This window comes from Chlorocebus sabaeus, chromosome 23 (genome assembly GCF_047675955.1).
Source record: "Chlorocebus sabaeus isolate Y175 chromosome 23, mChlSab1.0.hap1, whole genome shotgun sequence".
NCBI classification, from domain to species: domain Eukaryota; kingdom Metazoa; phylum Chordata; class Mammalia; order Primates; family Cercopithecidae; genus Chlorocebus; species Chlorocebus sabaeus.
Window position 1 is genome coordinate 52,897,361 of NC_132926.1, and position 23,026 is coordinate 52,920,386.

The 23,026-nt window shown below is 40.1% G+C and overlaps 1 protein-coding gene across 1 annotated transcript; it reads right to left on the reverse strand.

Moving 5' to 3' along the window:
- Nucleotides 1-210: 210 nt before the first annotated feature.
- ISOC1 (isochorismatase domain containing 1) lies at nucleotides 211-20,334 on the reverse strand. Its single transcript, XM_008014313.3, has 5 exons — nucleotides 19,920-20,334; nucleotides 9,613-9,732; nucleotides 9,301-9,504; nucleotides 7,623-7,739; nucleotides 211-1,435 (listed from the first exon to the last, which is right to left on the reverse strand). Exons 1-5 carry the CDS (start codon nucleotides 20,226-20,228, stop codon nucleotides 1,289-1,291), a joined length of 897 nt encoding a protein of 298 aa, XP_008012504.3. The 5' UTR covers nucleotides 20,229-20,334; the 3' UTR covers nucleotides 211-1,288.
- Between the last annotated feature and the right edge of the window lie 2,692 nt (nucleotides 20,335-23,026).

Here is a 23,026-nt window from a genome sequence, read left to right on the forward strand (position 1 = left end):
TAAAAAAATCTACTGCTCTTAATGAAGAAGGCCTTTCACCCTTTAGTAAAATCCATCTGCCCCTATCTACAAAGGATTTTCCTTCTTTGAAAACTCCCATGAGTTGAAAGATTATAAATGTCAAGATTTTATTACCTTAAATAAATATTAGAATCCTGGAAGAATACTCATAGAGCCATCTTGTGGAGGACAAAATAATTTCAATCACAATACATTTTAATTACTTTAATATAAAAGACAGCAATGTTCCACATTTCACATATTTGAAAAACATTTCAAAACCCTCTAATAAGTATTTAACGAAAAAAATATATCGAAGAGTAACAATGACCACAAAATTAATACTAGCAGATCATTACTGATACTTTTTGCATTACAATATTTGGAGAGCAGGTGGAGAAAATATAGAACAGAACATGAACATTTTAAAACGATATTCTACCCAGGCTTTATCTTTTTGCTAAATCTTGTGGACACTAGAAGACGTATTCAAGATGGTTGTAAAGATACTCAGCCAAAGTCATACTTCAAAGATGTTAAAACAGCCCTCCACCAATAATATGGCATTGCAAACCCTTCTATCCCATCTGTTTACAAAATTAAACAATGATCCAATGAGCTTTTCTCGGTAAAAGATTCAGTTAAAAGACAGAACATTAACAGAGATTTAGTAACAGTGACCGAAATAAGAAATCGGTGTAATCAAGAAAGATATGTAATTATTCAACATCATTTGGTATGGATACATCAATGCAACTCACTCAGTAAGTGGACAACATTGTGAGGGGAGTGGGTAACATGATCCAGAGTCCTGTGGGTAAATTCATATATAATAATCTTATTCCAATCAATCTGTAAAGTAAAAGCACTACCATCCACATTAACAATATAACATCTTACAGTAATATAAAAGTGAAATCTTTATTGGTACTTCATTTTCTTTAAAGTGCACAATTTAAGAAAACTTCACAAGAGTCTGCGCTTTTGAAAGATACGATCAGAGTACACAGTATAGACAAAACAGGCACCTTCATTATAATTTTTTTAATAAATAAAAGCACATTAACAAAAAAGGAAGGTAAGCAGCACCAGAAGCCTTTGACATTTGTAACTAAATGCTGGTACCCAAATGGTCTAGCTGGTTAAGTTTCACTAAGAGGCGCAAAAAAGGAGCCGTTTTTGACTTAACATTTTAATTCTAGTAGAGATAAGAAGAGCTTGTGTGGGCTTGCAGTCCTTCACCTGACTGTCCTTCACCAGTGGGTAGCATACCAGTTCTTCAAATGTCCTACACTTTGGAAAGCAGACCCGACTCTGGAGCACTGGCCTTAATTAGATTCTGAATTTCCTTGAATTTTGGATGATCCTTATCAGCTACCAACTGAAGCAGAACAGCCTCACTCGTGGTCACTATGATCCCGGTTCGAGCAAGACGCTTGAACAAAAAGATAAAGGCAAATCAAGAAATGAGCATGAGAATGAACACTATTTCGAAAGAGTAAGACTGCTGGAATGCAATAATTAGTGTCCTTTACTGAAACCATGATTCCCAGCCATACCACCGTCAAGTTCAGTGATGGGGATGGATTTCAAGACCAGCCATACCACAAAGTCAATATTATTATTCTTAATATTAGTAAAATGGACCAGGAATGAGTAAAAGGGAAAAGGTAGCCAATGTTATGATATGTGTGTGCCCAGAACAGGAGAGTCATCAAGGCTAATGACTGTAAAACATGAGATGAGAGAAAGAAAAAGAATGGTTTTTACTATATGCCTATCATTGAACATCTGGACATTTAGTTGTTGCTATTTCCTGAACACTACTGGCAGGTTTGTGCTTCATCTCTTACTCATTCATTGACTCAAATGAGGGCTGCTTGTGACTTCTAAATGTATTAAACTTTTATTTCTATTTCTACTACTGAGATTTTTTAAAAGGTGCCTCGGTCCACTTTTCCCCCTCTGTAGTTTAACTGATAATACATGAGATCGTGATGCATATTAATACGTATGCCTGGTACTCCTGGCATTTTGTAGCTCTTCATGTTTTAAAAATGGACGGGTGTGTAATGTTTCTAAAGCTCCATTAGCTGTGTTATGGATATAATTGTAGCTGCTAGAACATTACATTAGTAATTTACTATCAAATTTCATATAAATTGTTTAATTGAATTAAAACTACTGTAAGAATTAAAATGATGGTTCTTAATTTCTTTTTACTGCACCCAAACATCTGACCTATAGCATAGGAGTCCTTCCTATAATTAAGAGTTCCCTTGTTTAGACATGACCGGTGCTAAAAGAGCTCTCTCTGTGTGAAGAGACCCCCTGGATGATAAGGGAACCATCACTACTGCTGCCATCATAAACATTTTAGTACCACTAAACAAGAGTGTAAAATTCAAGGTTGTGTAAAGTTTCACTGACAGGTCAAGAATGTCCTTGCCAAACTGCCCCAGTGTAATCATAATACTAAGGACAGAAATCTCAAGGAGGAAAAGAGAGAGAAAGGAGAAGAGAAAGGGGAAGGAAGGCAGGGAAGAGAGCAAAGAACAGAAAGTCAGGGGGAAAGGGGAAAGGGAGGAAAGGAGGAAAATAGAAGAATTCTATAGCACAGATTCATTCTTTGGATTTATGTGTTATCAGAAATCCCAGGGAAAAAAAGACACAAACTGTTATCACAAAAAGCATATATGTAAAACGCATGAAAGAGGAAGTGGTTGGAAACAATTCCTAGGCAAGTCAGAGGAAAAAACCCAGGAAGCAGTTGCATAGCTAAATATACTTGCAGAGTGTAAGTCAGTCTTCCTTCAATGGCTGTACATCAGCAGACTGAACCTTTCCACTGGCAGACTCTTTATTTTTATCCGTAATGAAGTAGAAGGGAGTATAAGCCACAACCTACTTGTCAGAAAGCAAGCTTGGACCTCAACGACCAGTACAGAAAAGGGTGCAGGGCAGCTAACCAGAACTTTGCAGTTACTTTTAAAAACAAAACAAAACAAAACAAAAACAGCAGGTATTTATGGGGGTTGGGGGTCTGGGGTAAGGCCGTATGCTTAGACACATACCAGGGGTGAGTTATCTCTGAGGATTTTTTTAAGACTTCTGGAAGCCCTAATTTCCTCCTCCTTGCTTTACAGTCAGCTGATTAATCATATCAAAACCATTCAAAACTATGAAAAGATCATGTGCTTGCTTCAGACAGAAAGGCAGATAATAAATATGATAAGCTGCAGTCTAGTTGTGTGAAAACAGCACTGAATGTCTATTCATTCATGTCCAGCTCTCCCCATCAGCAGCTGCCTGCCCTGCCTAGCCCTGCCTTCCTTACTGCTCACTGTTGAATCAATGGACTTGCAATGATTCAGTATGAATCAAGGACTAAATCACAGGCTTTCAATGTCTGTGAAAGTGCTGTACACTATGTACTCCAATGTGCCAATAAAGGTTAGTTCTCAACAATCTCCCCAGTTCCTTAGTGAGGCAGGAAGGAGAGAAATATGTTCCCAGGTCTAAGAAAGAAATCTGGTGACTCTGGAAGAAGCCTGTCTACAATGTTCAGTCTTCCGTAGTGCTCTACTAACCTGAGCCTGGTCCATTACAGCCTAACAAGCCTCAGTGATGCTGAGACTCAGGTGACCATGGCAGGGGCAGAGTGGGAAATGTACATCACAGAAATACCTTTTAGGAAAGTGAAACCCATACTCTATTACTTTGCTTCAAGATTGAAATGTGGCCAACACTGACTGGGTTTTAAAATAATCTAGCCAGGAACCCGTGTTAGAGAAAGGTGTAGCTTAGCAAACCCAATGGTTTTCAGTCTGGCTCTTAGCCGTTCCCACAGTGCCTGCCCTTTCCCAACCAAAGAAGGCGCCTGAGCAGAGAAAGAACAGCAGGAGCTTTCCAAACATACCTAGCAGGTCCCTGCCCACCACCCTGACAATGCTGGTCCCAAGTCCACTTTCTCTCCTGGCTTAAAATGGGGCAATTAAAACTCCAGCCATTTAATGCACAAGAATACCTGTGCATTAGACTTCTAAAGTTCTCCCCTTATACTTGCAAAACTAATCCAACTAGGCCAAAGGAAAAGAAGGGTTGCTCTGACCCACAAACCTAAAAAATACACGTGCACTAAGTCATGAAAGCCTTGGGGGGAGCAAAAGACTAAACCCATGAGACTTCCAAGCAACACTAAAACTCCCCAGAAGTACAAGGACATCAAGGTCAAGAGAGGATTTTATTCTCTTATTCTTCATGCACTCTATAATTGTTAATTGAAAGAAGTAATGTCTTTCAGATGACAAATACCCAGAAAACATTTCTTGAATAAAGCACATGCCGCAGACTCTGGTACAGTGAAGTTTCAATAATGCAAACTATGAATCTTAAAATAACCTTAACAGGCAATTTAGCTAGTCTTGGGAATTATCTTAAGTAGTTATGTTCTAGGCCGGGCGCGGTGGCTCAAGCCTGTAATCCCAGCACTTTGGGAGGCCGAGACGGGCGGATCACGAGGTCAGGAGATCGAGACCATCCTGGCTAACACGGTGAAACCCCGTCTCTACTAAAAAGTACAAAAAAACTAGCCGGGTGAGGTGGCGGGCGCCTGTAGTCCCAGCTACTCCGGAGGCTGAGGCAGGAGAATGGCGAAAACCCGGGAGGCGGAGCTTGTGGTGAGCAGAGATCCGGCCACTGCACTCCAGCCTGGGCGACAGAGCCAGACTCCGTCTCAAAAAAAAAAAAAAAAAAAAAAGTAGTTATGTTCTAAAGGAATAGAGAGGAAGGGAAGTGGACCACAATGGTATTTTAACTTTCACACTTACGGAAACAATTAACATTGCCCACCATCCCCCCTTCCCCGCCTCAATTTTAGGAACAAGGTAGATTGCCTCTATATCAAATCAAGACTAGGAGGAAAAAAATCTGCAGTAAGGCAGGTCTTCCCTATCAATCACCACCTGACTCATCTATGATCGGTTTTCCCTTTCAACCTCAACACTAACCCCAGGCAATGCTGCTCCTCCAGGTCCTTCTAAATCCACCCCAGAAAACAGATTCTTTCCCTCCCTTCTCAGAACTTCGAAGAGCTAGTCCCTTGTGGGTCTTCGATGTTATATACTTACACATTTCTGGTGACTAACCTCATGAAGACAACAATCAGTAACAACAAAAAAAGCAGCAGCTAATACCTGAGTATCGACTGTGTCATGCACTGTCCTAACTGCTATCAATATATCATCTCATTCCATTCTCACAAAAATCCTATGATCTTGTTGGTATTATCATTTCCATTTCACCAATGAGAAATCTGAGGCATAGAGATTACACAACTTGTTCAAGGACACAAATTTACAAACCAGAACCTGCGTGCAAACTCACATTATCCCCACATTGTGCGGATTCCTAATCTGAAAGATTACAGACTGCCTCTCAAAGAATGGTTCAGATGGAAATTGTTTTTAATCTGTCTTGTGCGAAGACAGAATTGCCAATCAAAATTTTGTCATTAAGTTGCCATAACAAAGACATATCTAAGAAAATATGAATGTAGGAAAAAAGTCCTTGGAAAAAAGTTCTTTTTTATAAGCAAGGAAGTTTGCTTTGTGTTTTTCATTTCTTACCTCCAAAGTTCTGAACCTCAGCATTACAATAAAGGTCTATCCACGGTGGCTGAAAGAGCTGCTTGCTGAGGTGGTGAGGACCTGATAGTGAAGTGTTTAAAGTCATGTTACCAGGAAAACTTGAAAAGTAGGAGTTGATTAACTCATGACTGTAAGAATGGATTAAAGGTCTGGCCAGGTGCAGTGGCTCATACCTGTAATCCCAGCACTTTGGAAGGCTGAGGCAAGTAGATCACCTGCGGTCAGGAGTTCGAGACCAGCCTGGCCAACATGGCAAAACCCCAACTCTACTAAAAATACAAAAATTAGCCGGGCGTGGTGGCGGGCACCTGTAATCCCAGCTACTCAGGAGGCTGAGACAGGGAGAATTGCTTGAACCCAGGAAGTGGAGCTTGCAGTTGAGCCGAGATTGCGCCACTGCACTCTAGCCTGGGCAACAGAGCAAGACTCCATCGCTCAAAAAAAAGAAAAAAAAAAAAAAAGGATTAAAGGTCTTCATTGAGATTGGAAGCAGCAGCAACACTTAGTACCTAACTACCAGAGAATCTAATAGCCTAATGGACTTGAAAATAGCTAAACAAAATAAATAATTTCAATTTGTAATTTCAATATAGGATTCTGCTTCAGCAATAATAGAGAAGGGAGAGCCAATAAGGACCCTAAAACAACCGCTGTGGCCAGCTACCCGCCTGCTTCCCACCACCCTGTGGCCCTGTACTCATCTCCCTTCTTTCCTCTGATGAGCCCCTCCCCTTTCTCAGTTGCTCTACCTTACCACCCTGGGGTACACAGTAGGCTAAAGGGATGAGTTAGCATTCCTACTACAGACAAGGTGGTTCACAGGCCAAACTGTGCATAGGACACTGGAGGGTCTCAACAAAACAAACCCATATATTTCCCATTCTCAACAAACAGTTAAAGAACTCAGCAATTAAATTCACATGCACATTCCTCTAAAATTATTACAAAATTAGAACTAAATATGAGAGAGAGAGAGATTAAACCACAGTATGGAGTGAATATTTCCTAGGATTATGTGGTAGTTTGCTTTTTAATAGTCTCGGAAACTAAAACGCTTGACATCCTATTCTTGGGCAATGTTGACAGAGCATTACAGACTCCCTGATTCCATGGGACATGGTGACACTCTAATGCCAGAGTACCATGAAAACAGTGGATGTGGTGTCCACAGTCAATGACACACCTCCTAGAAATTCAAGTCTGAGGAAATCTGATAGTCATCTCTTAGTATCCACAAGGAATTGGTTCCTGGATGCCACCCCACCCCATACCTAAATCTACGGATGCTCAAGTCCCTGATATAAAATAGCACAGTATTTGTATATAACCTGTGCACATCCAGTATACATTAAATCATCTCTATATTGCTTATAATACCCAATACAATGTAAATGCTATGTAAATAGATGTTATTCTGTACTATCATTCTATTTTATTGTTGTGATATTATTTTTTACTGCTTTTTTATTTCTAGTCTATTCTATTTATTCTATTATTTTTATTTCTGATATTTTCTATCTGTGGTTGGTTGAATCCACAGACATAGAACCTGCAGATACAGAAGGTCCACTATATGTTAAACCAGATTAGGCCTGCTCTGCTCTAGCTTTTGGCTAAATGAGTTAAACCTAGTTGAGCTATTTTTAATTTGCAAACCTCTAGACAGTTTAGGTTAGGCTTCTTGGAATATCTCCTAGTTCATGTATAAAACTAGGGCAAACATATGATGAAAGATGCAAAGGACTTTGTGGCAACGCTAGAAACCTAGATCTAAGGAGGAAATGAGACATAAAATAGGATATGGTGGTGAGGCCTTAAGGGTCAGTCAGTGTATAGTGGAAATCAATCAGCCTGATGTTGCCAGATCAAACTCAAATTTAGGAGGTTAACATTTCATTACTGTTAAACATCCAGTATTCTTCTAATTTATTTGGAAACCTTGACAAATGATCTATTTCCAAGCAGGACAATTACCTCGAGGGCAAACATCCTGTCCATCATGCTTCTTGATGAGGTGGCATCAGCAACAATATGAACCTCCACTCCTCGGCCAACTAGCTCCAGGGCAGTTTGTTGGATGCACACATGAGTCTAGTAGGAAAGTACAAAAATTGTATGTAATAACAGGATAAACTAACAGTAGCTGACAAATGTACAACAACATGATAAAGCAGACAGAGCACTACAAATCATCTAAGGACCCTGTTCTACATCTAGTTTTGCTTCTAATTAGCTAGATAATCTGGAGCATAGAACAGTATCTCTGGCTTTGGTTTATTCATTTGTAAAATCAGGAACCGAATTAGGCCAATGTTTCTGATACTAAGAACCTTAAACATACTCTTAGAGTTCTACAAGAATTTGTTAAAGATTTTGCTTCACGTGGTCTGGATGACCCTCACATAGCTGAACTACTAGCACTCAGTTTTGGTGCAACTTTGAGTTTATTTCTTCATTCACCCTAAGTGTCCAACATGAAGAATGAGTCTGCAGTCTTGCAGACGGAGAACTTAGTGGGAAAACTGAGTCATTACAGGGCACTCTGTAGTAAAGGTAGGCCAAGTTAAAAATAACTTATGACACAGGCAAAAACACCCAGTTCATATCATTAGCAAATGTATTATACAGATTCCATCTTTGTAAGGACTAACTTGTGACAATTCATTAACAGACACTATAGAGTGAAAACAGGCTTCAACAATAACTGAATCATTTATTACAACCAATGAAAGTACATTTCAATGATGCCACAATGTCAACTTTATCTTCACATGACAAGAGAGTTTTGGAGAATTATCAAATGACACCTCATTAAAATTAGCATTGAAGGACTACTCAAAGATAATTGTGATTTAGCATAAGGTCTAATGATGATGAACAAGCAAAAAAAAAAGTGCAAAGCCAGCAACAGCACTTGGTACGACATATTTACACAAAACAGGCTTCTTCTTTACTGTGTCAAAATACAGAAATATTGAACACACATCTAAGCCTGAGGAAGTATCTTTCTACTATTAAAATCCACTACTATAAAACTTACCTTCAAATTGTCAAAATCACATTAAATTAATATTTTGATTTCATTGTTTTAGTGTTTTTTCATAATTTTTAAAATTTTAGTTTAACAGTTGTTTAAAAGCTAGGAATAAATCAATTGAAATCAGCAATAAGAATCCATTAGTATTTTTCCCCTGTAAAAAGATACATACATGATTTGAAGGACAATGAACTACATGACCTCCAAGGATTTTCTAGCACAAAAATATGACCTAACTGAAATCCTACAACACATATATTAAAATAATGCCTTTGGTGAAAATGTGTTCCAAAAGTAGTAGTTAAAAATACAGGACCAAGAATTAATCAGCTTACATACATTCAAGTCAGTTACACAACATCTCGGTATTTTAGTATCCTCTTTAATATGGGGAGACTACTGAGTATTTAGCTCTTATGTGGCTGTAAGGGACTTAGTAAATAAACAGCTATAAAAGGTTCAGATCAGTGCCATGCAAATAGTGAACATAATACATAGTGGCTATCTTTCCTCATTATTATGCCTACATGGCATACCATCTACGAAATTATATTACACAAATATCGAGTTTTCTATAAATAATATTGTGCCTAAATCATAGTAACAGGTACTTACTTCTACTCCAAATAATACAACACTCCTGACTCCGGGAATCTCTGCTAATGCTGCTTCTACTTCTGGTAATACCATTGAAAACTTGGTCTTTGGAAGTACCAGTTTTACACCTGTTAAATCAATTTCTTGAACCGTGCTCCCAAGACCTTTAGGATACTGTTCTGTTACAATAACAGGTATTCCTAAAATCCGGGCCCCTTGCAACTGAAAAAAATAACCAAACACAAAAACAATTAGCTATACATATATATGTGTATATATGAGTATATATCATGATTCAGCAAATATGACCAAATAAACAAACAAGCATACCAGTCTTTGTCCCACACTAATAATATCCCCAAAATACTTGATGGCTGGTCTGAACCTTTCTTGCATATCACAGCAGAAAAACACAGTGCTTGAAGGTGTAAGATTTCCCAGGGTAGTGAGCTGAGGAGAAAAGAAAAAGAATGACTTAGCACTTGTTATACAATGACAATTATTTTCAGTGGAGGTCAATAAAGGAAGAAAAATGGTCCTATTGTTTGAATCAGTAAGTCAATTTCTACAGCTATTATCCAAGAAAAAAAATCTGAATTACAGGAAAAAAAAACCAAAAAGATGTTCTCTGAATTGCTTTTCATAGTGGAAATCAGAAATGAACCAACCAACAATACAGACATGGTGTAACACATTTTAACACATTCACATGACAAAACATTCTTTAGCCAATTAAAACACATATGTATATATGTCTTCAAAGAATTCATACCACCCAAGGAAAAATACTCATAATGTTAATTTTTCAAAAGTGCAGTTCAATAGTATTTCAATAATGTAAAAATATGAATAAAAGTAGTAGTACATTACAATATTAACAAGTGGTTATATAATTAGGGGTGTTGGTAATTTCTTTTTTTTATATCATTCCTTTATTTTCCAAGTGTTATTTAAACAGATTTCCTAAACGTTATTTAAAGAAGTTTCTTTATAATCAGAAAAAGTGTTACAATAGAAAAAAATCTGATGTTGCTGCTTGTAAGTATAAAAAGTAAAACTTAAAATATCTGTAGCAGAAACATAAAAACTAAAAACAAAAAACAGAAGCAAATCCAGAATTACTGCTATCAAGATAGAAATATGCAAATGCTATTCTCAAGAATAACTTTCAGAGTTCAAACAAAATGCAGCAAAATGATACCAAGCACACCATTGCTGTTAAATGAACTGTTGTCTACTTCACAAGGAAGGGACCCATATTTGACATCTCCATTCTTAAACTATAGTTATCACAAGGAAAGTCAATGAATTAAGACGAAAAGTGGATAGATTTCCAAACCTCGTATTAATTGCTGTAGTTGGTCTATAACAATTTGGGCTCAATATGGATCCACCAAAAAGCAAAAATCACCACTAAATACGAGAATTTACTCTCACTGGATTCTTAAAAGTCTGAGGTGCTTTTCTTTCTTTTACAAATTGTAGGAAGTTCTGTAAAGGATGAGTTCTGGTCCTGAATGAACCACTATCAACACCCTTCCTAGCCGCTCCCTTAAATCATGCCTCTAATTATCCTATTTTGCTTCCCCTAAAACCACCTACAGATAACGATTATTAATAATATTCTAGAGGAGTCTGTGTCCGGATTATATGGTGTGGCTGCACCACCAGCACAGCCTTAGACTCTCCTTAGTGTCTCTGCAGATGGTTGACTCTTCGGAAACAATTACTACATGAATTAAATTAACCATTAAGAAATATTTAATCCTTAATGATATAACTGTTCTAATTGGTTTGCACTTTGTTTGATCTATGTTCTGGTCTGAAGTACCCTGGCACTTTAATCTCCCTCTGGTACTGACTCTATAGATGTGTATTAATTAGCCATGCACAATCCAATACCAAATTCATGTTACCATGTGAAAGCCACCTGTAATTCTTACCCTATGTATAGGGTTTTCCTACTTTTCCAATAAAGTATGATTAAAATAAATTCTCAAGCATATTATATATTCTAGCTTTGGCTGTTTCTTTGCTTAATTTTTAATGCAAGTATTATGCCTCCACTTTGGTCATTTTCAAAAGCAGTGACTAGGATCTTACATATAAATATAAATGCATTGCTGGGAAGGCCAATTTTTGTGCATTTAGGATACCATTTTAAAAACTAATCACTAAATTATCTGTAAACATCAAATATTGACTCAAAAGGCTCAATATCTACATTTTTATAAATTTGAATAATGGACTCCTAAGCATCCACAATGTGTTTAGGGCACACTACATAAAGCAGTTTGCCTGCAGCAGGCCTACTGAAACAACCATAATGCAACTAAGCCAGTCTCACCATTCCACAACAGGTGAGAACCAGCAAAAGAAAAAAAGTATGAAAAATAAAATTCCTGGGCAGTTGCAAAAGTGTGGTAGATGCCATTCACTAACATGCTTAGAGCTTACACTTGCTTAGAATTCCAGCTCTCAGATCCTATTTTATACTGTATTGACTACCTCTGTATACATTCCTAACAAGTTTCATTGTCTGGATTCTAAATTAACAGAAGGTTATAAACAGCAAATCAGAAAGGAAACTGCTGGAGGCAGGCAAACTGATAGCAGCAAGAAATGACGGCTGACAGAGAAAAGATTCAAAATACAATAAAAACAGATCAAAACTCAAATAATGCTACAGCCTAGAGGAGTAACAAGCTGTTCTAACTTATAAACTAGGATAACATCATTCCAGCACACTGATTAAGAAACTGTTAAATTATATATTTCAGAAGGACTACATTATAAAATGGTCAAGACATTTTTAAGTTGAGGTGTTTAAAGGAATAAATCCTTACCTACCCAGGAATCCTAAATATCCACAGTTGTGGTCTCCAGTTCTTGCTAGCTGATGTTTCCTGCCCTTCATTTTAGCCATGAGCTCTGGACAGGGGACCGCATCAGATGTGTCATATTAGACACAAATTGAGGTAAAAAATACAGCCCTAAAATCCTCACTGCCCTGCGAAATCTCTCTTGTATAGGAACCTACCATCCACAAACTCAGTAAACAAAGAAACCACAGAGAATACAGTGGCAAGGAATGTTTTTAAAGCAGAGTACAGGTTACAATTTACCGAATAAAAAATACCCTACCTTTCATAGACATTCTCCACATGCTCTTGAATACAATGTGGAGAGTATCTGTGTAAGGTGTTTAACTTCCAACATCCTCTTGAATGTGACTGCACTTAGTACTTTGCTTCTTAAGAATAGAGTATAAAGGGGGAAGAGTAACTTTACAGTGGAGAGACCTGAGGACTATGTCTCAGCCAGGTGATCAAGATTAATGTAATTAATGACATCATGTTAATAACATGTACCCTTGATATGATGTGACGAGAATGACCCTCATGACCTTCCTCTTGAAATTTCACAACCCCAGTCCAACAATGAGAAAAACATCAAATGAATCAAAATTGAGGGACATTCTACCAAAATATCTGACCAGTGCTCCTTAAAACTGTCAAGGTTATTAAAAACAAAGTCGGAGAAACTGTTACAGACTAGACGAGTCAAAGGAGACAAGACAACTAAATGTAATTGGTATCCTAGATTGGATTTTGGAACAGAAAAAGGACATAAGAGAAAAGCTAGTGAAATATGAATAAAGTGTGTTTAACAGTAAAGTACCAATGTTGGTTCTTTGGTTGTGACAAATGCATTCCAGGAATATCAAATATTAATGTTAGGGAATCTGGCTGGGCATGGTGGCTCATGCTGGTAATCCCAGCACTTCGGAGGCAAAGGTGGGAGGATTGTTTAAGCCCAGGATTGCGAGAGCAAGGCCTAGGCAACACGGTGAGACCTTGTCTCTATAAAACATATTTTTTTGAGACACAGTCTCACTCTGTCGCTCAGGCTGGAGTGCGGTGGCGCCATCTCAGCTCACTGCAACCTCCACCTCCCGGTTCAAGTGATTCTTGTGCCTCAGCCTCCCAAGTGGCCAGGATTACAGGCGTGCGTCACTGCACCCAGCTGATTTTTGTACTGTTAGTAGAGATGGGGTTTCACCATATTGCCCAGGCTGGTCTTGAATTCCTGGGCTCAAGTGATCTGCCTGCCTTGGCATCCCAAAGTGCTGGGATTACAGGCATGAACCACTATACCCAACCTACAAAATATATATATATTATATATACATATATACATATATATATATATATATTTTTTTTTTTCTCTTTTCTTTCTTTTTTGATTAGTTGAGCTTGGCGGTCCAGCTCCTCAGGAGGCTGGACCTCTGAGATCCTCTGAGAATGGGAGGTTGAGGCTGCAGTCCAGCCTGGGCAACAGAGCAAGACCCTGTCTCACAAACAAGCAAAAACCAACAGGGAATCTGGGTACAGAAATACAGGAACTCTCTGTACTATCTTTACGACTTTATTGTAAATCTAAAGCTATTCTAAAATAAAAAGTTTTTTTTTTAATGGCCTCCCTATGCTATGGTAGTTGGGGGAATAACCTCTATACTTTACAAACATAAAGTAAGTTTTGTGGCTACCAAAAACATACTGAAAAACTTTATTCATGTCCAACCAATCCTCCCAAATCCTCACCCCAAATCCACATGAATTCCAACAGGCTGTTAAAATCACACAACTCTCTACATTTTGGAAATTTCTTACTTTGACTCATGAAGTTCTCTTAAACCAAAATCTTTAAGGTAACTAAAAATATTGCCAGTAGGCAAACTTTTACATGTTGCAACTGTCAGACAGTCAGTCCTGGCCGGGCGCGGTGGCTCAAGCCTGTAATCTCAGCACTTTGGGAGGCCGAGACGGGCGGATCACGAGGTCAGGAGATCGAGACCATCCTGGCTAACACGGTGAAACCCCGTCTCTACTAAAAATACAAAAAACTAGCCGGGCGAGGTGGCGGGCGCCTGTAGTCCCAGCTACTCCGGAGGCTGAGGCAGGAGAATGGCGTAAACCCAGGAGGCGGAGCTTGCAGTGAGCTGAGATCCGGCCATTGCAGTCCAGCCCGGGCTACAGAGCAAGACTCCGTCTCAAAAAAAAAAAAAAAAAAAAAAAAGACAGTCAGTCCTGCCTCAGCAAATTACAAGTGGACTGGACCAAATGTCACCAGGAGTAAAAGCATAGCAATTACAGATCTATGCATATTCAAGGAATATAAACAAATCACATATAAATATATTTATCTACACACCTTCATATATCTATATGCCTACACAGTCCGACAAACACATTTGCACGATACATATACAAATATACATATATATATATTTAAATACAAAAACATGATCACAGCCAATGGCTTCCTCAAGCAAGAGTTTAAGAGATCAGATTCAAGTATAAATATTTTGTCCACTTTCTTAAGAATTGTCATAGCTGGGATATGACCTTAGATTTCATACTCAAAAGACCTTTCACGTCACCCAGCCCCATAGCAAATTACTATAGCGATTTGGAATAATTAAAATTTGAAACTGTAAATGTGATGTTTAAAAAATTTGGTAGTCAATTAGAGTCACAAAATAGGCATGATCTGCCTGGGAGAAAGTCTGGAAGAGGACCTGGGGGATCATTATTTCACTCCCAAGTGTTTCTGAGGAAATCTGATGACCACAGCCATAGTAAGGCCTGGCTCCAATGTCAACTCACAATAGAGGTCTGTGATGTGACTCCCCCAGGTTACAATGATTCTCTTTATAGCACAAGCCTCAGTAGGCATTAGAATCTGAATCCAAATCTCAATTTCACTAATTTCGATTACATGAACGTAGGTAAGTATCTCCAAATGCAATTTCCTTATCTATAACACAGCAAGGAAAACAGTATCTACATTATAGGGGTATTTCAAGGATTAAATGGGCTTCATATAATCAATCAATAAATTTATTAGGCTATTCTGATGTCCCTCATATATGAAAAACTATACTCTAAAACTCAGCATATGTTAAAACTTACCCTCTAATGAGGATAAATACAATTAAGATCCCTTTAGAAACCTATATATATATATAGGAATGCTAACATTGCGTAACTTGTTATGTTAACATAATAAGCAGAATAAGGAAAGTGAATCATAAAGTAATTCATAAAGTATATTTCCAGATGTTACCAAAACCTTACCAAATCACTGAAACAAGACTGTTCCTGGAAAAACAGATCTGGGACGTTTTAGTTTAGGCTGTGAAATAATACTTATTGGCACTTATTTTTACAACATATTCACCTATTGTAAACACTGATGTCACAGGCATAAGGTTACAACCCTAGCTTATCAGATAAGGTAAGAGTTTTCTAAATCCCCAAAAGAGGCCAGCTGTCTCCACCCACCCCAGGGGTAAGGACTGAAGGACTTCTTAAGACTGTGCCTCAGACCGGGGTGAAGGTGAAGCTAGACAAGCCCAGGACCACAAGGACATTTGAATCTACATTAGGATTCCCTTGGTTAACTAAATGCAAGAAAAAAAATTCAAAATTCAGATTATAGCTCCTACTCTCACAGTTTATTTATAGGTAGCTCTAATGTATTCACAAGGAGCAAAAAAGGATACAATGCTTTAGGTGTTATTCTGGAATGTTAATTTTTTTAAGTGACACACATCAAACCAGTGGGGTGGAGACAATACAACAACCTCAGGATCCAGCTGTCTCCTCACTGAGCATTATCTCATCTACCCACTCTTCCTGCCACGCTCCTGAGGCAAAGGTCCTGTAATCAGAAACCACTACCTTCAAACTATCAAGCCAAAGGCAAACAAGGTTCCTTTCCTCCTGCCTTCCCCTCCCTTCCCACCATGAACCTGTCAGTCTCTTCTAGCTATAAAATGTTACTGCCCCTGTTTAAAATAATAATAATAGCAATAAACTTCCAAGAAAATGAAAGCTGGAGCAAAATGCCCTGCCAGTTAATCATTTTGGGAAAAGGTCAAAATAACCTTCCCTGGGAAGCCCTTATCTTCTGGCCACAGAAAGCTGCCAAAGCCTTCCCTGCTATGTACAGAAGTAAAATCCCCTCACTGGCATCCTTCTTACACTGTCCATTTCCTCCTCCCTTCTCCCAAGGCTGTGTCTTTCCTGGCCACAGGCTGGAAAATTCACTAGTGGTGGCATGATACCACATTTACGTAAATTCCCATAGTTAAATGTTTCCTTTAGTTAAAACTTAGAAAATACCTTTTGAAAAATTAAAACTTTCAAGTCATAAAAATGACCTAAATCCCCACTATATAATCCTCTCATTTACATTCTTTCCCGTGTCTCAAAATTCATCAGATCTCAAGCATTTAGCTGCAGACATACAAACTAAGCATGAAACATGAGCTGTGCCTTCATCTACCTGAGCTGTCAGCAGACATTGTTACTTTGACAGAATATTTGAGAAAAGAAGTCACCAAAAACTTACCACAGCCTAATACTGGCAATGGGGGTTTTAAGGATCAGTTCTCACAGAACCACTAACAAGCACGGGTGCAGTGTGTGGCAAAGGCAGCCACTGTGTTTCACAAGGTCATCAGCCACAGCTGTCAGAACAAGCATGAAGGCAACTCACACCACGGCGCAAATGAAGAATACATTCTAGGCTAACAGTACGTGAGTCAGGGCCACAGAGGCTCCAGGGCCCAAGTGTGGAGAAATAATAAATCGCTATTTACGCAATGAACTACATGTGGCCAAACCTGTGCTCTTTGTCCCTGCCTTCAAGAAGGGGCCTAACATCCCCCGTAACATGGACTCACTGATGGGCCACCTTGAGTCTTCCTAAGTGACAAGCCATTTATTCCAAAGAACAAGGAGCAGCATCAAGACAAATGAACAAACAAGAGCTCAAGTTTGTGGCTTGTTTTCCAGACTGCTCAATTCTCATTAAACATGCAAGCAGTAGTGCTGTGTTTGGCTGTAAGTGACTCTCTGCATATGCCTGGCTAGCTCCTCCACACGAAATTGCGGAGAACCTAGCCAGGCATATGCGGAGACTTGCCATGTAAACTGCAGCAAGTCACTCACCTCCACCTCCCTGTGTTCTTCTGCACTTCTTCAAAGTGAAAGTTTCATTTATTAGGTAAGGAACAAGAACTTAAATCCAAGTTTGCATTCACTATGCCAGGCACTTAAAGCTGCCACTCACATGTTTGCGGAATGAACTGTATGGTCTCTTATAGCCATAAAACATCCAAGTCTCTAGGATTATACTGTTAGGTTACAAAGAATATACTACAGTAGTCATGAGAATTATCATGACTTTCTGAGATTATACACACATATGCATATGCATATATGTGTGTATATATCTCTCTCTTCTCATATAGACATAAATAGGTATCAGAGGTATATACGTTATATACTGTGCGCATATCTACGTATATGTCCCTTTCCTTTATCTACCTCTAAGCTAGGAAAGGCATCTGAAGAATTCAAAATATAACTAATAAAATGAGATAATATAGAAGAGAAAATATTTTAAAGAATTAAAAATATAAACCTATGTAAGTGCAAAAATATAACTAATGCTTAAGAATTACTAGACCAGTTGGTGGAAAAAATATCTTTTGAAGATGGAATAGAGTAATGCTATTGTTATTTTAAACCTCACAAAAAAATGAACTATACATAATCTATACCAAGCAAAACATTTCAAAAGCCACAGGTGACCAGAATTACACAACGCCTTTTGAGAATGTACAAGCATTTTCAGGCACATACATTTCATTAATTTCGAGAATGTTTTTAAGAGTTGCCAGACCAAGGTCCTGAAATTTTCAAATATAAAAATCCTACCTTGGATGGGGGGGACTCTCACAGAGCTGGGGGCTAGTTTAGAATAGCATTATCTTAGATAAGAGCCCAGCCTCCCTCCCAGCCATAACAGGAGATGCTTCAAAAAGAAGTCTGCATCCTAAGTATAATCCCAGACCTCCGCAGTTAGTATTTGGATTCTAGCCTTTATAAAAATGGACTTCTCGAAGGTGCATCCAACATCTGAGTATTCTGGCAGCAGTAACGTAAAAGGACCGACAAAGAAGGCTGCAGAGAGATGCCAGACACGAAAACGCTGGAAGATATAAAAATGGGGAGTCTTAAGCACCTAAGAACTGCAATTCCCTGTCTGGGCAGCAGGTCAGATTCTGGGGTATCAGATCACTGTACCCGGTTCCAGGTTCTCCAGTGGTAGACAGTGCAGTCTCTCAGACTTTGTCCTCTGAATGTAGAAACTTTATCCAAGCTAAAGTACCTGCTTTGGACACTTCTGGCACAGGTGTTGGGGATGACAGGAAACATCATCAATTCAGCTGCCAACTACAGCTGAAAAAAACTAGGGAATAATCATCAGAAAATGGCACTGTTAATGGGTACAAAAAACAAAGTTAGATAATAGGAATAAGGTCTAGTGTTCAGAAGCACAATAGGGTGACTATAGTTAACAATAATTTATTGTATATTTCAAAATAACTACAAAAGTGAATTTGGAACAAACAAATAAATGATAAATGTTTGAGGTGATGGACATTCCAATTACCCTGATTTGATCACTACACTTTATGCTTGAAACAAAATATCATGTCTCCTATATATATGTACAACTATTATGTGCCCATAAAAACTAAAAACAAAAAAGAAAGAAAATGAGTGTCATTTTCGCTCACCGCGAAAGCCCTTAAATATTAAAATCTCTTTTATCCCCGAATCCCACATTTCAGTTTGGTCTTCTGAAAAAAAATGACTTATCAGTTTCTCAGCTAAAGAAATGATATTGACAGTGTACTACCTAAATTATACCTTATATTCTTTCCTTTCCAAAATACAAATTCGCCAAGTGAACGCTCTGATCCTAAAGAGGGCGGGAGATTAACCCGCCTAGCAGGAGAGCACAGCTTAAAATAAATGCTTGTAAGTAGTCCTCAGGTAGAACAACTATCCCAACCAGCAGGCCCAGGAACTCAAGGTCTAGCTTAAGTTGGGTATTTGTATTTAAGAAGGAATTACAATCCTGGAGTCAAATGACTTTTTCAACAAAGGCAACAAAATGTAATCAAGTCAGTAGACACTTTACTAAAAGGAGGCTAAGCAAATGGTTATTTGCTTAAGGTTAGGGTGCTCTTAAGCCCAAGGACCCAAGAGCCTGGGAAGGCGGAGGGCTGGGGGAAGGGTTTGACTCCCGAAGTTTGCGTTTCCGCAAGTGGTTAACTTAACTCTAGGAACAAACCCTAAGACTAGTACTTCCCACAATCTCATTTCCCCCCATTCTGCATCACCCATCACCCCAAAATAAAAACAGCTACTACAGCACAGCCTTTTGGTTACGCAGGAGACTGACTGGGACCTGCTCCTGGCATAAAAAGCCACTGCGGGCGACCAAGGACCACACACGTGGGGGCGTTCGCGGGCGCTGAAACCAGCTGCGAGGCCCACGTCCCCGCCGGGGATAGCTGGTGACCATCACCTTTGGACAGGGGCATTCCCCAGCCGGCCCCGGAACTTGCGAAAGCCGCGCAGCCCTTCGGACTCAGCCACTCGTGCAGGGCCCGGGGCACCTGAGGAGCGCGGCGAAGGCGTGGACGGGGACGGGGACAGCACGGGGACGACTCGGGAACAGGGAGGCGCGCGGCCTCCCGCAGGACCCACCTGGATCTGCAGCGGCACGAGGCGCACCTTGCAGCGCTCGCTCACCGCGAAGCCCTTGGGCAAGTCCACGTACTGGCCCCACTCCTCGGCGAAGAGCTGCACCACGAATTTGCGGTGCATGTCGATCTGGTCACCGTACAGACTGAGGAACTTCTGGATGAGCAGCTCGTAGCCCGCGCCGTGCGGCACCGACAAGGGTCGCGCGAAGACGGAGAAACAGAAGAGCACCGGGACCGTGCCCGACGGCGCCCCCGCGCCCACGCCGCCACTATTGGGGAGCGCAAGGACCGCCGGCTCCGCAGCCGCCATGTTCCCCTGAGCGTCTGCGAGCTCCGAGGCCGCCGAGGCGCACCCAGCCGGCCGCCGCGGCCCCGCCTCCCGGCGCCGCCAGCCAGCCTGCCAGCTCGCGGAGGCGAAGGGGCGGGTCCTGACGACCGCGGTTCTTGCATTCTCCTCCCCGCCCGGGAGGGCGGGCCGCGGCTGAAGGGCGGGTGGTGGGGCTGGGGTGAGCGCGTGAGCCGGGGAGCGCCTGCGCTGGCCGGCCGGGTCCGCCCCCTCCAGCTTCACCGGCCACTGCGTCCCCGTAGCTCCCTGCTCGCGCCCCTTATGCTGCGGTTCTGACTGCCGGCAGAGCGCCTAGTGGTCTTGCAGACCCCAGACTCGCTTGGGCTGACCCGTTGTTCTTGTCCCGGTGCTACAGCTCACACAAGGGTTTGCGCCACCCTTCCCCTAACGCTGGCCCTCTTCCCGGCTTCGCTCGGCTTTGAATGAGCAGTGTTCTTGGCAGTCTAGGGTTGTGGTTGGGTACACAGAGCCGCCAGGACGAGTTACCTGTTGGCTCTGTGCAGAGGCATCTTACAACCAAAGGGGCACCGTCAGATAGATACCCTAAGAAGAGCAGCAGAATTTAATCCTTCCTTAGAGGGCCAGTCAAGGTTCAAGTTTTGTCTTTTTTCGGTCCCACAGAACACAGTATCTCTAGGAATGAATTCGATATCTGGCCTCCATTCATCTCAACCTATTTCCGGGAGGACTTGAATTGGTAATATAAATATTATTAATATTAAAAGCAAAAATCTGAACTTTATATTCAAACTGAGGATATCTGTTTTTAAGTAAGTAAAAGGGATCACTTTCGAATAAAACAATCCTCTGCCTTCTGCACACTGTAAGGCACTATAATAAACGAATTAGAAAGCATGCATTATGCACAGAAGTTCCTTGGAATTGAGTCCTGCGAAGATAGGCATGGTCTAAACATAAAATCAGATTTTAGGTATTAAAGCTGTCTTCTTCTAAGAAAATAACCTTTAAGGCAGGGTTTCCCAACTGACGCTGTTGACTTCTGGAATGGACATTTGTCTTTCTTGGGGATGGGATGTCTTGTGCATTTGTAGGATATTAAGCAGCATCACTGTCTTCTACTACCACTAGATGCCTAGTGACGGCTTCTCCCTCTAGTCATGGCATTCAAAAATGTTTCCAGACATTGCCAATTATCACCCAGAGGGCAAACATGCCCCCTACTTGAGAACCACACTGCTTTGAAGTTATGAAAAGACCATCCTTTGGCGTTTCTTGCTCAAGTGTACCGAAGCAACTAGAAATAGTCACTTTTTTTCTGGTTCTCATCACTCTTTGAGAGATCCCATTTAAAACTGTTGTCTGAACCCGTCTGAGCCAAAATGATATTTTTTCCAGATACCACTCCATTGCAAGATCTTATGCCATGACAATGCTCACCAGAGAAACCACCATAAGAGAGACACTATACTACCATGAAAACAACCAGAACAGATGAAGTTCTCTTATTAATCAATAATAATAACAAGACAACTCGATTAAAATAGAGGAAAAGTCTCAAACACTCTACAAAAGCAGATAAATATTGCCCAACAGGCACATGATAAAGTGTTTAATATCACTAGCTGTCAGAAAAATGCAAATTAAATCTGCAAAAAAAAATACTATTTCATACTCATTAAAACAGATAAACTAAAAGACAATAAGATCAATTGAAACTAGAACTTTTATACATTGCAGGGGTGCATAAAATGGCACACCATTTTGGAAAAACTGATACGGCAACATTTTACATAGTAGAATACGCACCTGTTCTTTAATCACAAAATCTCTGAAAATAAACATTCTGAAGCTAGACACAAAAGAGTACATATTGGCCAGGTGTGGTGGCTCATGCCTGTAATCCCAGCGCTTTGGGAGGCTGAGGCGGGCGGATCATGAGGTCAAGAGATCAAGACCATCCTTGCCAACATGGTGAAACCCTGTCTCTACTAAAAATACAAAAATTAGCTGTGCGTGGTAGCGCATACCAGTAGTCCAAGCTACTCGGGAGACTGAGGCAGGACTTGAACCTGGGAGGTGGAGGTTGCAGTGAGCCAAGATCGCGCCACTGTACTCCAGCCTGGTGACAGAGCGAGACTCCATCTCAAAAAAAAAAAAAAAGTACATATTGTATGATTCCATTCATGTGAAGTTCAAAACAGATAAAATGAATCTCTGGTGATAAAAATCAGAACAGTGCTCACCTGTCGGGCAGTTGGATTAATTGGAAGGAGTCACAGGAGAATTTTGTAGGGTGATGGAAATAGTCTATATTTTACTTGTGTACTTTAAGAGATGCATTTTATTACATGTAAATTTTTACCTTAAAAAGTACAACCCAATGTCTTATCTCTCTGATCCTAATTTCTGCCACGACTCTCTCTACTGAAGCCCCAGTATTCCCTTTAATGTTCCTCATCCTTTGTACTTCCCATTCTTTCTGCCTGGAAACTCTCTTCTCCCAGATAGCCACACAGCTTCTGCTCCCTCATTTGTCTGTGCACAAATATGTATCTCAAATCAAAAAGGCCCACCTTTACTGCCTTATATAAAATGTCACTATAATCTCACTTTAGGCCTATTTCCTGCCTCCTTTTTCTTCTCCTTCTTAATACTTATTACCGTTTGTATACATTATGAAAGCAGAGACTTGTTTATTTCGTTCTCAGCTGTGTCACAACTCCTAGAACACTGCCTGACACTATAAATATTTGTTGAAGAGTTGTTACACCAAATGTATCTTCATGATACTATATTGAAAA

Excerpts from the sequence above, each read along its gene's own strand:
- ISOC1 (XM_008014313.3), bottom strand. The coding sequence starts at position 20,228 with ATGGCGGCTGCGGAGCCGGCGGTCCTTGCGCTCCCCAATAGTGGCGGC. Across the intron at positions 9,505-9,612 it reads TTAGTGTGGGACAAAGACTG|TTGCAAGGGGCCCGGATTTT; the intron begins GTATGCTTGTTT and ends TATTTTTTTCAG. Across the intron at positions 1,436-7,622 it reads ACAGGATGTTTGCCCTCGAG|CGTCTTGCTCGAACCGGGAT; the intron begins GTAATTGTCCTG and ends TTTTTGTTCAAG.